The 17,320-nt window shown below is 44.8% G+C and overlaps 1 protein-coding gene across 1 annotated transcript; it reads left to right on the forward strand.

The window, feature by feature from the left end:
* The first annotated feature begins 6,281 nt into the window (after positions 1-6,281).
* On the forward strand, positions 6,282-17,105 carry LOC144732695 (tubulin alpha chain-like). Its single transcript, XM_078614307.1, has 4 exons — positions 6,282-6,425; positions 8,867-9,092; positions 12,087-12,235; positions 15,658-17,105. The coding sequence occupies exons 1-4, from the start codon at positions 6,420-6,422 to the stop codon at positions 16,630-16,632; spliced, it is 1,356 nt and encodes a 451-aa protein (XP_078470433.1). The 5' UTR covers positions 6,282-6,419; the 3' UTR covers positions 16,633-17,105.
* Positions 17,106-17,320: the final 215 nt, after the last annotated feature.

Genomic DNA, 17,320 nt, shown 5'->3' on the forward strand with positions numbered 1-17,320 from the left:
GTGTGGAAAATGTCAGCTCGATTGGATCACGGGAAGTGGGTTAAAAAACGACCGAAAGATTTGCACGGTCCTAAGCAAGCAAGCAAGCACGCAAGCAAACAAGCAAGCACGCGAACTTAATATAAAGGATTTTAAAAGTGAGTAGCACGTGGTATTATATAGTTCTTTAGGAAATGTGTAACTTACTCCAATGGCCAAAGGCAGCTAATGGACCATTTATTATTATTAAACAAACTAAAGAGTCTCCGTATTTAAATTACCACTGTGTGGTGCTTTGATCTATTGGTGGTCTTTATCCAGTGGTGGATTTCAATTGCGAGCATTTGCCCGGTCATAGGACAACCACTTTTGTCTTCTGACAAAGTTTTTAATACGTACAACCGCTTTTGTCTTCTGACAAAGTGGTTGTTATGCATCTAATGATCGTTTTATCGACCATGCAGGTGAGAAGGATGATGATGATGATGATGATCAAAAGTTGGCCAGCATTCTTACTGAACAGTTTTACTCATGGATCTTACGACATTTTTTTATGAATTATAGTTAAATGTTAAAGTAACCCAAAATGGAGATCTGTTGAATGTCATGAATTGTGCATTCATGCGTGTAACTATATAAAAAGCACATTACAGTGTATGGTATTACTTACAAAAATTTACCAGAGAAATCAAGTATACTTACAACCAAACTTTTGTGCCGATTCAACTGAGAGTGTAGTTAATTGAACTGCCTTTGACTGGAACTCATCATCATTTACCAAAGGCACCCTCAATGCGCCTACATTTGGCCCTTATTAAAAAAATGTGTTTATCTCAATTTGATCCAAATTATGCTCTAAGCGTCATGTCATGAGGCGAAGAACGCATGGATATCTCTCGTCTGCCAATACAGGACTCTGCGCTTGAGAATGGTCCTGGGAAAAATATATCACAGAACCACTTCTGAGATCCATTCAAGTTACCTCTGATCCACACAGTACAGGGTAGCACATTTCCCACCCAATCTGCCACTGAGAGAAATTACCATCGCATGACAATCACATAAAATCCAGAATCTGTATTTAACTTAATGAGATGGATTATTGTTTGTACAGTCTTCGGTGACTGAGCTGAGTCCATCAACTCACTGCAGTTGAGAACCTGGTTTCATTACAGGTGGCTGCTGTCTGAATTGTAACTCAATATGTCCTCGGTCTCAGAGCTCTGACCTCTGAGCCACAGGACCACCTCTTGAAATTCATATCCATTTAGTGACCGGAAATCTGAAATCAAGTCACAGCATCACGGCAAAAATATAAACACAGCAATGTGGTTCATTTTCCTTAACAGCTGTAATGGCTGGTTGCACACGCAACAAAATGTCAATTGTGTATGTCTCCCGCTGAGGTTCTCGGTCGCTTGTTTGTTTAATATTGCTCCGTGTATAACATAAGCAGATCAGCAGGAGCCTATCATGTGCACATACTGTAAGTAATTTAGACGCACTGCAAGGTCAGAAACCCACGCAAAGTCAACAACGCCTTAAGTGGTTGTATGTTCACATCTCAGCTTCCGCCTAAACTCACGATAACATTCAGATTCCAAAAGTCTGTGGAGCTATAACCATGACCGCCCACGTGATTGTTAAACCATAGCAGGGCTACGTAATCATCTCGGGGACCGGCTTTCACAGTGGGCCAACGAACCTACGTGAACACATGACTTATAAAGTCCATGTTAATCGCAATGTCCCTTTACAGCCTTGTCAATCCACTGATGAACGAGCTTTAATTTATTTGATTTGTGACACGGATGATCTCGTTTAGCCACTTTTCTGACTATCCGTGGAGCGTGAGAATAGCAGGAACGAAAACCTAAAACACAAAAACATCAAATATTGCAGAGAACGAGTACAGGGCCCTTAAGGGAAGGGGTCCACACACCGTGTCGGCCGTAGGAGTTGTTTGTCCATACTTCACCACGTTCGTGAGTGCGAATTGGAGACGGGGTGGGCTCGACGAGTTCAGATATCACCCGCCACTGATGTTTAACGTGGCCAGGAATCAAAATCTGATGGACGTGCTCATAGAGCAGTGCGCTAATCGCTGCGCCACCGCTCCCACGGATAAGAAGCAATGTTACTTAGAGTTAGCGACTCGGTAAAATAATTCCACACCGGGCACAATACATTCAGTATATCTCTAGCTGTGACTTGACGAGGAAAATTCCTTCAGTGAGACATGACGCCCTAGCTGTATATTCGTACACATGTACACATCACTGAACACACAAACTCTTAACAATCTCCGAATCATGCGAGCGGAGGATGTGCAAGAGCGGAGCTTCCGCAGATTTCGAAGTCGACTTCGCATTTGTTTGGCCGAATCTTTAGAGCAAAAAAAAACAAACGCAGGTGGACTTTGCACCCCTTGGAGCCTCTCTGCGCGTCCGCGGCGCGCACACGGAGCGTGCTCTCGTTGTCACCGCGTGTAAATAAGACGAGCGAAAAGCGACGCAATACGTCAGCCCGGTGGCATTTCCTGATGCCCCCGCCGAAAGGTACACCGCGACGTGCATGGGTGGGTGGGTGGGGGTGACGACGATGTCTGGTCGCAATGTTTATCTTCAGTATCTTACAGCTGCGGCAAGCTCATCGCGAGACGAATGGATACACAATGTACTTACTATAAATCAATCAGTGTGTGTCCGTGTGTCAATGAGCGTTAGTGTAGCGGTTAGCGCGCTGCGCTATAAACCCGGCGACCCGGGTTCGAGTCCCGTTCACGGCTAACACCAGTGACGATTATCACGGCCAACACCAGTGACGATTATCTGAACCAGTTCCGGGCCTCCTCTAGGTCAGCCTCAAGTGAGTATCTGGTGCGGTGTGTAAGCATCGCCACTGGGGAGACAAAGGCGGTCGAGCGTGGTGCTAGCCACCCACTCCCTCGTATACCGTTCCGGCCTTCATAGGTGCTCGCTAACAGCACTTGCACCTACAGTCTGTTAATGCTATACGTGGATCTTTGTCTGTGTGTCGATATTAGTATCGAGGGTTGGTGGATCATTGCGTGCTGTGAGACTCCCAACATTTGAGGATGCGAGGTGGCCTGTAGATCAAGTTCAAGTGCATTCATTAGGTATAACCCTGTGAGCCATTCGGCTCTTGAATCGGGTGCAACCGCAACAAACAAAAACATGAACAAGAAAACATCTTAAAGTGACTATGTGCAAACTAAAAAAACCCTGCAAAAATTCCAGAAAAAAGCACCGTACACCAACGCTGTGTGCAAAAATCGCAGTGGGATGCAAGTCAAACAATGACAACATAGCAAGTGGGTTGACGGACCCACCTGTGTGTATTTTAGAGTGGTATCTTCCCCCCGCGAGGGACAACATTTGTGTACTCAAGTAACGGTGCAGCTTTCTAGAGGGAGCTCCAGAGGGCCCATATCCTCGAGGATGTGTCTCACACTGACTAAGTGTCTTGGAAGACGTGGGAGTACCCACCCTTTACAACGTGCGTCCCGCCGTTCAACTATGCACAGTGTTCCAATGGATCCTGCTGCGATTTCAGAAACCTGCCCACTGTTTCAACTGCGCTTGCTACTACAGGGAAAATACTCAGTCCAACCATGCCAAGTAGGGACCACCCTTGTGAAAGGGAACCTTCAGACTTGGGTAATGTTCGACCATACTTCACCACGCTGCTCAATGCTGTTTGGTAAAGTTGGGGATGGGATACGGGAACCAGAGATCCCGTACTGTCATCTGCTTTCATGTGAGTGAGAGTCTCACAACTATTGGTGATCTGTAAGTGATCCACCAACCCCGCCTCCAAAGCGTTGGATCACGCGCGTGTGCCGCCACGTGCAGTGGTGGAATGCGGCACTGGGGTGGACTCACTGACCAGGGCGGTGAAGTATGGTAAAACAACCCCCATGAGCAACATGTCGTGGAGAGGCCTTCATTCGGTAATGGATCAACAAAGGGGTGTTGACGTCAAGTCAATCTTGGGGTGCGTGGGTGCACATCTTGCATCCATTCGTTTCTATTACGTATTACGAAAGAACGTGGCATATTGAAACCGTAATACACTCAGGATGGGAAATTGAACATGAACCTGTTTTTACTCTCTCTCTCGCTTAATGTCTCACTCTCTATAACATACTTCTAATTGCCTGCCACCCCATACGATGTGCAGGCGTTTACCTTTCCTGGGAAACCTCCAGGCACGGCTTAACAGCACATCACCATCATCAATACACGTTCTCATCAGCAGCTGCTCACGAACTCGAAACAAAGGCGCGGGAAACGGCGCTCATCTCTGTCGGTGGCCCTGGGCTCGTGGTGGAAAATCCACATTCCGATGGTGATGACCAGTCCATCCATAACGCAACCACTGTTGACTTTTCGGCAAAGTGGTACACCCTTTGTTACTTGTTATTCGACCCAAGCAGCTCTGCGGTTAAAGCGATCGACTCACTGCCTACATGTTGAAAGTTCATATCTTATTTGGGATCGACACTATTGAGTAGACAAAGTAGTAGATACACTGTAGTGGGTAGTGACGGGTTTTCGGCTCGTACCGATTGTTGATCGGCAACTATCTGTGAGCGATAATCCACTTCACAACACGTGCAAGCTAAGTCAATCGCAGCTCAGTTACACCGAATTGCCGCGCATGCATCTCTAAAAGCAATGGGTGTTCCGATCGCGAGACATCGCTCAATTGTGGCTGTGTCATCCCTGTGTCAGCCCGATCGAAAGCCTGTCCATCTTCTTCAGTTGTTACTGCTCCACGTCGCAATGTTCGTTCGACGTTCGTTCCACATTCTTGTGGAACTTCAAGAACTGAAAACACTTCGGAGAGCTGCACGTATTTTGAACTATTTTCGCACCGTGCATAGGCAACCGTGCTAATCAGAGGTACGGGGAAAGGACTATACGAGCACAAGCTTCACTGGCAAGCTCGGGGCTGCCAATGACGATTTCCACGAGCGTCACAGATCCTAACAATGGGTGGAGGGTTGGTCGTGATGGCAAGGCTGTGCAGCGTGCGCTGTGAGCACCACCTGGTGGATTAATTTTAATTTAGCATTCCATTGTATACGTATATGCAGGGTTTTTAATTTTGACTTAAAACATACCCGATGTTTAAAGTTAACACCTGCCCTCTTAAAAAGAAAATCCTCAATTCATTTCAAAAGATAATTCATCCATGTATAAATGTTAATGGAAGTGAGTTTGAACGGTTGTTCAAATACATTAAATAACACTGTCATTTGTTAAAATCATTATAATAACCCTATGTTTACTGACTTTTTGGATCTAACCTATATAATTGGCCGTTTACCAGCTCACTAATATGCACCGTATACTGTCAGACCGCGGTGGCGAGATGTTAACTCTCTCGTCTGGTGTACAGAAAGTCGTGGGTTCAATCCAGAGCCTGGCGCCTGCTGTATATTTGGAGTTTGCGTTTTCACCCTGTGGTCGCGTGGATTTTTCTCCGGGTCCTCTGTTTTTTTTTCCATCGACATTTCGAAAAATGCGTTTCGAGTATATGGCTGCTATAAATTTCCACGTGACAATCCACCTCGTTGAGCTATCATTTGTGTCCAGGTCGCGTCTAAAATAGAGCAAAATAGCGTAGTTGGCCTAAAATAAAAAAATATATACTCAAGTTTTATAGAGTCAATGTTTTCTTCTGCATGTCCCGGTATTGGGCTTGTCTATTTTGCTTTCTTCCTCGGCAACTCACTTATTAAGTAGTTTCAGGTGATTGCACCGAGGGTGGTCTCGTCACGATAAGTAAATCTGGCTTCATTAAAGATTTAAGTCTTTATTAAACAACCTCGGGAGCAACATTAAACCATAACCGTGCACGTGCAAGTTTGCTACAGGTGTAAAACATGTTTTTACGTCGTATTTTGTTTGCTCTGTCATCTTCCAAGGCATGTGTTTACTCAGTTGAACGGCACATACTTCAGCAAAACAAAACACGCGCTCATTGAAACCAGAGTAATAAATTGTATCCCTTTATTTATCCGTGCCAGCTGTGGCAGATATAATAATGAATAAATGCGATGGCATTAAGGACCCCCCACCCCGACTCCCTCCTTCATATGGCATTGTCAATTGGTCTTCACAAAGTGCGTTGATTAGTTTTAGTGAATGGGACAAGCAGGCCTTATATGGTGCTTAGCGAGACAGTTCTTCTCAGGTGAGCACAATTAAGATGATTATTATTGATCACGATCTCATCAAACCTGCTGCACCCCATTATAAATAGAGGTGCGGTGAGGTAAGCCGCTATTGTATTTTGTATTGGGTTGAGCCCACGCCATCGCGTAAACCTGCATTTAAGAAAAAAAAGTTGTCAGGGAGCTATTCGAGCTCGTGTTCTTGAGAATTGTTTCTTTATCCCCCACACCAAGAATGACGGTAGGTCTTAAGGGCGGTGGGGGCGCGTGTGTATTTTACAATACAGTATGTATAATGCGAGTTGTTTTCGAATGGTGGAGGAAGGCGCCGTGGGCCATTCGTTGGCGCCACTGCGTTGTGAACTCTGCGAGTTCGACTCCCGCCGCGGCCGATCTCGATCGGTGGCAAGTGATCCGAGCTGATACTACACCCCAAGGCCGTAGCCATGGAGTCAACATTGGGGGGGGGGGACTAAATCTTCCAGGGGGTCTGGCGGTCCCAACCCAGAAAAATATCTAAATTTGAAAGCTAATTTCCTGCCTAAAATGTAAAAAAAATCACTAACACATGGGATGGACTTTTATTTAGTTTTAACAATGTCTAATAGTGTATTGTATTACATTGCTTTGTTTTTACTTTACCATTTCTTCTTTCATTGTATGTAATGTTTGAGATTGGGGATTAATAAAGTACAACCATAACCACAATCGTATTAACGGCAATAATGCATTGAATTATATGAAGACAAGTCCAGATTGTGGCCAAGGTTTATCAAATAGTTTTTTATATATATACATAGCAATTATTATTACTTATATTTTTTATAGCAATATATTGGGGGGGAGGACATTTTGATCGTATTTGAATATTGGGGAGGATGTGTCCCACCCCCCCCCCAATATATATTATAATTACGGCCTTGCTACACCCACTCTACCTCGATCCCCACCGATCATTCCACACTAACCAGTGTGGTGAAGTATGGCCAAACAACTTCTGTGACCGTCACGGCATGTGGAGGTATTTATCCATTCGTGGATTGAAGAACAAGACTAGATATCTTTAAATATAGTATTTTCTAAGAGCGGACCTATAATATTAATAAATATGCTATATTGTATAGAATTAGCGATAATGTTACACATTGCGTCTACTTTTTTAATACACTTAAGATCTGAATTACTAAAATATGAACATTCCTTTATTCTCGTTTGAAAGTTGGTTCAAATCCTTGGCCAGGGTTCACTGCAGATCATCCGTCCTAGGTTCAATACAATGAATCATATTTTGAAGGAAACTAAGCTTGTCCCGTCAAATGATGGAACGTGTAATTTTCGGTAAGGACTCTAGGTCGCCAAAAAAATTGGTGCCGCATGGTTCTTTGAATGCGGAAGGCTGCCCTGGAGTAATGCACCTTTACAAGTCTGCACACATGTAAAAAAAGTCATTTTTTATTCACATGGGTATGTCCATTATGCCCATAGCCTGATACCGTTGGCTATTGCACACTAATCAGGTTTGAGCCTGGATGGTACTTGATATGGGGGCGAACACCATGGACCCAACCAGGTGTAGTAGTAGGCTCATGTCGGGGCTACGTTGGCAGCAGGGGGGGGGGGGCAGTGTAGAAACATCTCCATGGGGCTATGCCCCAGCGTATCTAGCCTGCCGTTTCAACCCGCATTGACCAGCGTAGTGAGGTTAATTCACCGTGGGTTTGAATAACCTGCATTGACGTGGAGAGGAAGCTTTCGTCCAGCAGTGAGCTGTAGATGTACAGATACAAAGGAAATTGTAAAAGATTCGAGCCTCCAAACGACTTGGTACAACTTTTGCATGGGGCTTAATTTAGGGCATCTATGCCAGTTTTAAGAATTTGTGAGATGCATTGCCACGTTTTCGTGTTGCATTGATCTGGCAAAGCTTGGTGATACACAGGTGTGAAGTGGAAAGATCCGTGTTTTCTAATCACTGATGGATTAACAGTGCGTTATTAATGATTGCCAACTAAGGGCCGAAAGTGTTAATATATTAGCTTCTACATCTTTTAACCAAATACCAGCACAATGGCATGTTGGAAACTTTCAGAATGCATACGTATAGATATTTCTATGTAGTGCTCGAGTGTAATTGTAAGTCCGTTACAATGTATGCAATATTTGTGCCAGCCACTAGATATTTCAAAGGATTACAAAAAAATTCCCATCTAAAAAAAATGCACGCCAGCTAATAAAAAAATAATTGTAAAATTAAAAATGTAATCTATAAAAAACCTCCCTCAACAGCTCTGAACGTGTCACCATGCCTCTGATGCATTGTTTGTGTGAAATATCTGGTGGTGTGAAGATCTTGCCTGTGGCCACTCGTTATGTTGGCATTAGCCCTATTTTGTGGAGACATCCTCCACCGCAATATGTACAACTAAAGTACAGTGACATGCTTGCCCCCAAGTGTTTATTAAAATGTAACTGTAGAACTATATTGTTGTATAAAATGTACTCCGAGCATTATGCAGCGGTGGTGATGGTGAGGATGCTGACTTGCTCGTGCCATTTCAAGTGTCATTTTTATCAATGTTAAAAGCATGGATATTATGCTCACTCGTGTAGCAAAGTGCCGTTTTTGAATCCACGTACTTGCCAAAACTTGTTCACTGAATGCAACTTTGTCCCCTTCTGCAGCGCGATTGCATCTCTATCCACATCGGGCAGGCGGGCGTGCAGATGGGCAATGCTTGTTGGGAACTCTACTGCCTGGAGCACGGCATCAAGCCAGATGGCCACCTAGCCACCCACACTGATGTGACGTCTGTCGTGGACTCTTCCTTCAACACGTTCTTCAGCGAGACCGGCTCTGGGAAGCACGTGCCCAGAGCCATCTTCATAGACCTGGAGCCTTCTGTTATTGGTGAGCCATGTGGTCTCCCTACACATTTACGGGGGGAGAGAGGGTTGGGGGGGTTAAATATGAGTTGCTTGTCCAACGGGGTACTCGGTTGTAGCAGCCAAGCACGCATGGGAAGTTGCTGGATTTGTAATGTGGTACGCCAGCCACTGCTCCACGGGGTCTCCACTTTGGCACTTTAAAAAAAATAAAAAGTGGCCGAGCGTAGTGCCAAGTACCCGACGCTTCTTGTTAGACAGCCCTTGCTTCATTCAAGTTGGTGGTTCCGTATGGGAATTTTGCCTTCATCCTTTCGTGGTGGGGAGTGGTTGTGCAGTGGTTTTGATGTTGCACCATATACTTATGGCTACCTCGATTAAATAGAGCCATGGATACATTTGGCATCTAAACCTATGCTGGGGCCACCCTTGCATTAGTTTGACCCTAAATGAGTGTCGGGTGTCGTGTGACCCTGAATGAGTGTCAGATGCTGTGTATTGGCACAAGTTGGAGGAAGCTTGGTGTGATATTGGCCACAACGCTTTAATTAGCGACATTTAAATAAATATTGCTATTTAATTGACTACATGGTTTGCTTTGGCCAAAATTAAATGGCTTAAAACGATTGCATTCATACGTAACATCTTAATTTTAATGTCTAAAAATGTGTATACTCTACTCCCTGAAGTAGACGTGTCTAGAACATGATTCCAGGAAAGATAAATTGTTTATATATATATATAAATACGTTTTCAAGTACACTTGTCAACCTATTTTGGGATCGGTGTTTATTCAAAAAGAGCTAGCTTCTATTTTCCAAGTATAATGCTTTGTTGACACGGCATGATATTAATCTGGCTGTTCCTGGAATTAAAATTTCTGAGCACAAAGTCCAGACTGAGTGATGGCACTCAAAGGCTGTACCTTTTTTATAATGGCCCAATGAAGACCACAAAGTCGTTTGTAACGTTTCTTAACACCATAAATTGTTCGTGTACAATATTTGAAATGACAGTTTGAGCATTGTTTACATTGTTTTATAAAATGAGCTAGATCTTGATGCGTGGTTGAAGCAAGCAAATCGCAGTTGGAAGGTTGTTCAAATTCTGGTATTGGTGGTTAACGCTGCTCCTCCTGCGCTGTTTTCTAAAATGGGTACCACTTTGTGGGGAAGTCCACAGTGGTTGATAGGAGCCTGATGACGAGGAACTGTCAACTGCAGGGTGAAGTCCTATCCCACATTACCCCTCCTCGTGCTGTGATGCTACCAAATTTATTTTGCCCATTCGCACAAGCGCATCTCATCACCCTTAATATAGCCACAATGGACGTCCTCTTTGGGTGTATTCTCTCCATTACCCGTCTCCCCGGGTAATAACCTGCCCATTTTATCTTTTCAAAACAGGAGTTGCAAAAGGAGATGCACCCAAACGATTATTTATAAAGACACGAACCTGTTTTCTGACTGAATAAGATTTACCCCTTTTTTTTCTGGCAACAAAACAGGTGTTAAGATGTTAAAATGCCAAACTGAAACCTTTTAAAAGGAATCATGTCTGCATTAACCACAATTTATTGTGGTCAGAATACAAACAAATACAATACTCTATGCATTGTCTTAAAATGACGGCTTTCTTTTTGAGCCTAGTCTCAATGTGTTAGACCAGAGGATGCCAAAAGACTTGGGCTCCAAAGAAAGCCGTCTCTGGTGTGGACCAATCGGTTTCAAAGACAATGCATATATTATCGGAGTTTTGTTTGCATTCTGACACACGTATTGTGCTTAAATGCAGACACGTTTCCTTGTTAAAGGTTTGAGTTTGGTGTTTTAACATTTGACCACCTGTTTTGTTGCCAGACAGGTTCTCATGTTGATACTGGTTTCTGAATATTTAGTGATACTCAAATCGTGCAGATAAGTATTTTTTGAGATTTGCTGATGGGCAATAATAACCGGTCTTCTTGGTTCTTCCGATAAAGTCACGTAGAATGAAAATAATAAAATAATTCTCACGACGTTTCAGCCACAACGCAAGCAGCCGTCCTCAGGTGAACAGGTCTGTCAGCTGGGTTGGAGGGGGAAGAGCGCCTTGACAAAGGAATTTGCATATCAAGAGGAATTTGGCATATTTATGGGAAATGCAGTTATGTGATTAGTACTACTTATGCCCGTGCATTATGCTGCTAATCCTGCATAATGCACGGGCATAAGTAGTACTAATCACATACCTGAATTTCCCATAAATATGCTAAATTCCTCTTGATATGCAAATTACTTTGTCAAGGCGCTCTTCCCCCTCCAACCCAGCTTAAATATACGCTGCGAAGCCTGGTGGTATTCATTCAGATGCTGTCTTTCTGACAGACCTGTTCTTCACCTGAGGGGACGGCGGCTTGCGTTGTGGCCAAAACGTCGTGAGAATTATTTTATTAGGTTTTATTTTTATTATTTTATTTCCATTCTACGTGACTACTGAAAGAACCAAGAAGATGAATCCCTGCAGTCACGAAAGCTTTAAATCGAAATCTGACCACCTGTTTTGTTGCCAGAAAGGGGAAAACCTATTCTCATGTTGATACTGGTTTCTGAATATTTAGTGATACTCAAATCGTGCAGATAAGTATTTTTTGAGATTTGCTGATGGGCAATAATAACTGGTGTTCATCAACTAAATTTGACTTGAACTGGACAAGCTACAGAGTGGAAATAAAGATTTAAGGAGCAAAACAAATATCCCCTGCTATGGGAAGATGACATTGCCAACACCTGACTTTCCACTGCTAGACCAATCTCATAGTCTTCTTGGTTCTTTCGGTAAAGTCACGTAGAAGGGAAGTAATAAAATAATAAAAATATAACATAATAAAATAATTCTCACGACGTTTCGGCCAGAACCAAAAAGATGAATCCCTGCAGTCACGAAAGCTTTAAATCGAAATTCAATCTCATTTTAAACTGCAACCTCGATTGCCCTTGATTTCTTACAAACCTCCCTTTGCGTGTGCTCACCTGGCCAGATGGGGTCCGCACGGGACCATACAAACAACTCTTCCATCCGGAACAGCTGATCAGTGGCAAGGAGGACGCAGCCAACAACTACGCACGTGGCCACTACACGATTGGCAAACAGATCGTTGAGACTGTTGTGGACAGGATCCGCAAACTGGTGATTATTTGTTTTTCCTCTTCCTTGGATGTACCATCACTTCTTAATGCATTGAAGCTGGCCACAGACGGGACAATGAGGTGTTCAATACAGAAACTCGAACGCGACGGTGATGTCGGACCGTTTGTCCAGCATCCTAAAATCTGCAAGGTGCCATAGTAATAAATCCCAAATTCTGCTAGCTTTGGGGGTTTCAGATATGCGCCTCACAAATTGGGATTTTTTAAAATAGTTTTTCGTCTTTATAGCCGCATGTACTTTGAACAGTTCAACAGATGCAAAACCACAACTTAAGTGTTCTTATCTGTATTACCTGCAAATAAATAATCAGTTCGGCAGAACATAGATTGAATTTACATTTTTCTGGTGAGCATTTATCCAGCGACTGACTAGGTCGAGGTATGGCCATCAATTTCGTCTCTGGAAGGTGGGCAAATAAGGTATTTTTCAATATTCACATTGAGGTTTTTATTATTTTCTGTTCTTTAATGTTTCATTCTGAAGATGGGATAAGTTGTAGCAAGACTCGCAGAACATTTTTTTAAAAATTGGTCCACTTTGAAGTGTAGTAGGCTTCCTAACAAGTGCATCCTGTAGCGAGGTATAATGCTGCATATTCACAGCAGCCGTGGTCCAGAGGCACGTGCTGTGCTTTAAAAAGCATCCTTTACATTGCAATGTCTTATGAAATGTTCTACAGTTAATCGCACAACTCAAGCTATTGGGGCTATTGGCCATATAGAAAACTGAAATCCACCAACCTGTGGATTTGTAGAACCTAGCCTTCGTCAACTGCCATCTTTAGAGTAATTTAATCGTAGTCCACCTTGGCAGGAAGTGGGTATTAAATTATCCTGGCTTTATGATTGTGGAATCTCCACCTAGCTCTGGACTTCCAATGGAAATGAGTGCTCCATGTTTAATGGAGTTTGGGAGAGCTCTGCTTTACAAGTCCTTAAATTAGGGTAGCCTCACTGAGCCACGAAACTATTTTAAGATTCTATTCTGTATTTATAGAGCGCCTTTCACCAAGGTGCTTAACAATGCTTGCGGACTACAGTGACAAATGGCAAGGGATTGGAAATTGGGTAGTTAACTAGGGTGGAAGGAGCGATGTGTGGTGGAGGCATTGCACGCATTATCTGGTGCTGGTAGGGGTAGTGGAAGAGGAAGGAAAAAGGCAAAAATAAAAGCTAGGACCTGGGGACGGTGTGAAAAGAAGGCGAGGGGAGTCTGTGGAGAGGGAGTTTGTTCCAGGTGCGTAAGGGGGCAAGTAGGAGTTGAAGCGAGATTGGGCGCAGGGTGGAGGGGACCGCAAGAAGATCGGCAGCTTGTGACTGGAGCGGGCCTGATCGGACAAGGAAATTAGAAGACCGTTTGGGGGGGGGGGGCAGTCCATGAAAAGCTTTGAAAACGTGAGTAATATGAAGAGGCAGTACCGGTAGTGATGGATAGGAAGCATCTGAAGTTGATTGCGAGGAGCGTAACGAGTGGTGAAGGGGAGGTTAAAGATGGTGCGTGTAGCCGATTTTTGAATTTCTAGAGGGGCAAAGGCGTAGGGAAGAGACTGACCAGGAGCGAATTGCAATAATCCAGACATGAAGACTCGGGAGTGCACAATAAGTTTGGCGGCGATGATGAGGGGGCGAAATTTCCTGATTCATTGAAAAGATGGAAGCAGCAAATGCTCGTGGTTGTTGTCGATGTGGGAAGTGAAGGCAAATGAGGATTCAAAGGTGACGCCAAGAATATGGACGGACGCAATCGGAGTTGGACTGAGCAGAGGGAAGGGTTAGGAGGAGGGCGAGAGATGGGAAAGTAGAGCACTTATTTTAGAAGGGGAAAGGAAATGTGTCATCCATGCTTGGATGGCCATTAGAAAGAATTAGATGTGGTCAGGTCAGGGGTGAAAGCCTTAAAGGAAAATTAGGTTTGAGTAGTCAGCAAACTGATGATACGAAAGATTGAAGGAAGAACGGATGGGATTGAGGGTGGATATGTAGGAGGGGACCAAGTACAGAACCCTGGGGAATGCCAACCATGACGGAGGGGGAGGAAGAACCATGGTTAAAAGAGACGGCGGATGAACGAGAAATGGGGTAAGAGCAGCGTCAATGAAGTGGGATGCCAGAGATGTTGAGATTGGGTGGTGGATAAGATGGAGTGATAAAAGGTGTCCAAAAGCCACAGGCAGGTTGAGAATTATGACCATGAAAGGCCCAAGGTGGCGTGAGTTAGCCAAGTGGTTATGCACATGGAGGGAGAGCTGTTTTGTGGAGTTGCGCAGATGGAAACCAGACTGCTGGAGAGAATGAAGAGCGAGGGAAGAGTTGGGTGTGAACTAGCCTTTCGAGGAGTTTTGAAAAGTAGGAAAGCAAGGAAATGGGGTGATGGTGTGCAGGGCTGGAATAATCTAGTGAAGGTTTTTTTCCCAGGAAGTGGTAGAATGATGGCGGATTTGAAGCAGTTTGGGAAGATGCCAGATGAGAGGGATGAATTGAAGAGTTTCGGAAGAACGGGAGGATGATTGGGATAACAGATGGAAGAAAGGAACGGCAGTAGGTAGAGGTCAAGGGTGAAACGTTTTATGTTTCAGAGACGTTTGATAGCTCCAGGAGGAACGCAGGGATAAATGATTTAAAGGCAGATTAAGAATTGTCGGGAGGGGCAGGTAGGTATGATGCTGTAAGGGCGGTAGTGAGGAGAGTGGACTGAATTTCAGAGATCTTCACTCATATTTGGAGAGGACGAAAGGGTGGGGGACAAGATCGTTTTCTCACTAGATGACGGATGCTTGTTGTGACCAAAACGTCGTGTTTCGTTCTTTTCTATCTCTGACTTTACCGAAAAGAACCGGAGTGTGGATTCCTGCAGTCACAAACACTTCAAATCAAGATGTAGTACAGTTTAAGGTAGAAAATAGCAGCGCAGGGTGCATTGAAATGGAATAAATTAGGGATGGAAGGGATTGGTGCGGAGCCTTTAGTGCGGAATTGAAGTCTGAAAATACGGAAATGTAAGTCGAGTGGGAATCGGCAGTGGGGTAGGGTCTTCCAGTTTAGCTCGGCTTTTTCGTACGAGGCGACGTTAAATATTTAGCCCAGGTGTTGGCCAAGGCCTAGGAGGATGTCTCTGAGAAGGGAAGAAAGGCAGCAGAGGGGCCAGGGTGCAGCATGTACGATGGATTATGCTTTGTCTAGGTGTAGGTAGAAGAAATCGGGTAAGGGACAAGGTAGGTTAGTTGAAACTAGAGAATGAACTGCAGAGAAGTCGATGGGAGCATAGATTTCAGCAGAGGTGAAGATGGCTGTGAAATGTTATATTTTGCCAGTTACGAGAGTAGCTTTACTGTTGCATCTAAACTTGACTCGAGTCCTCCAACTTTAACTTTGTATTAACGCCCCTTTCATTTCAACCTCCAGTCCGAGCGATGCACAGGACTGCAGGGATTCCTGTTATTCCACAGCTTTGGCGGCGGCACAGGCTCTGGCTTCACGTCGCTGCTCATGGAGCGCCTCTCTGCAGATTATGGGAAGAAGTCAAAGCTGGAGTTCTGCATTTATCCTGCGCCACAGGTGTCCACGGCTGTCGTGGAACCCTACAATGCCATCCACACCACCCACACCACCCTAGAGCACTCGGATTGCTCCTTCATGGTGGACAACGAGGCAATCTATGACATCTGTCGCAAGAAACTGGACATCGATTTTCCGTCTTACCTCAACCTGAACCGCCTCATCGCCCAGATGGTGTCGTCCATAACGGCCTCGCTGCGCTTCGATGGCGCACTCAACGTCGACCTAAATGAGTTCCAGACCAACCTGGTGCCCTATCCGCGCATTCATTTCCCACTGACCACCTACGCGCCGGTCATCTCGGCTGAGAAGGCCTACCACGAGCAGCTGTCCGTCGCTGAGATCACCAATGCCTGCTTTGAGCCGTCGAACCAAATGGTGAAGTGTGACCCGCGGCATGGCAAGTACATGGCCTGCTGCCTCCTCTACCGCGGCGACATCGTCCCGAAGGATGTGAACACTGCCATCACAATCATAAAGTCCCGACGCGCAGTTCGCTTCGTCGACTGGTGCCCCACGGGCTTCAAGGTGGGCATCAACTACCAGCCGCCCACCGCGGTGCCCGGGGGAGACCTGGCCAAGGTGCAGCGCGCCGTATGCATGCTGAGCAACACTACAGCCATCGCCGAGGCCTGGTCGCGCCTTGACTACAAGTTCGACCTCATGTATGCCAAGCGAGCCTTCGTGCACTGGTACGTGGGCGAGGGCATGGAGGAGGGGGAGTTCGCAGAAGCTCGGGAAGACATGGCGGCACTTGAGAAGGACTATGAGGAGGTTGGGATTGACTGTGCCGATGTGGTGGAGGGTGAAGAGGAATACTGAAGAATTGTGGGTTTTTCGGTGGGCCATGTAACCTGTGCAAGCCTTGATGTTAAGTCCTTGAAAGCTGGTTGTAATTTGAAACGAGGTTCTTGGACAAGCTCGTTAAACTAAAGTCCTGCATTGGGCACACGTGTGACCTGCAAAGCGGGTGTAACTAAATACAGATGGCCATGCTGGTCGGATGTGGTGCCAAGGTGACTTCTGTTCTCACCTGGTTTGTGGCTCATCTGCAGGTTTATCCGTGGATGCCTGACCAATGCAAGGGCCGACAAGCTACGTACTTTCAAGCGTGGTTATTAATATAAATAGATGCATATGCAAATGTTTTACTTGGTGCGTTTGTACACTTGTGTTCTTTTTGATACGCGATTTGTTTTGTTGCCTGTCCAAATGTGAACTGACTTTATGTTTTGTCTCCATAATGCTTTGGTAAACTGTTTTTTGCAAAATAATAAAGGTTGAGCAATAATTGATTCCTAAATCTCCTGTGACATTATTTGGAACGGTCGGCCCCATGGAGCACGGGGGTCATGGGCCAAAGTTAAAAAAATACTTAATTCTTATATTGCTTTGCTGTACAGGCGTGTCCCACTTAACGAGTTTATATAATAATTTGTTTGAAGGAGCAATTTTAATTTGGGCCAAATTCGTTCAAAACGAGCGCATTCATTGTGGACGCTTAAGACTG

Source organism: Lampetra planeri, chromosome 1, assembly GCF_965212315.1.
Source record: "Lampetra planeri chromosome 1, kcLamPlan1.2.h2, whole genome shotgun sequence".
Classification (NCBI taxonomy): Eukaryota; Metazoa; Chordata; class Hyperoartia; order Petromyzontiformes; family Petromyzontidae; genus Lampetra; species Lampetra planeri.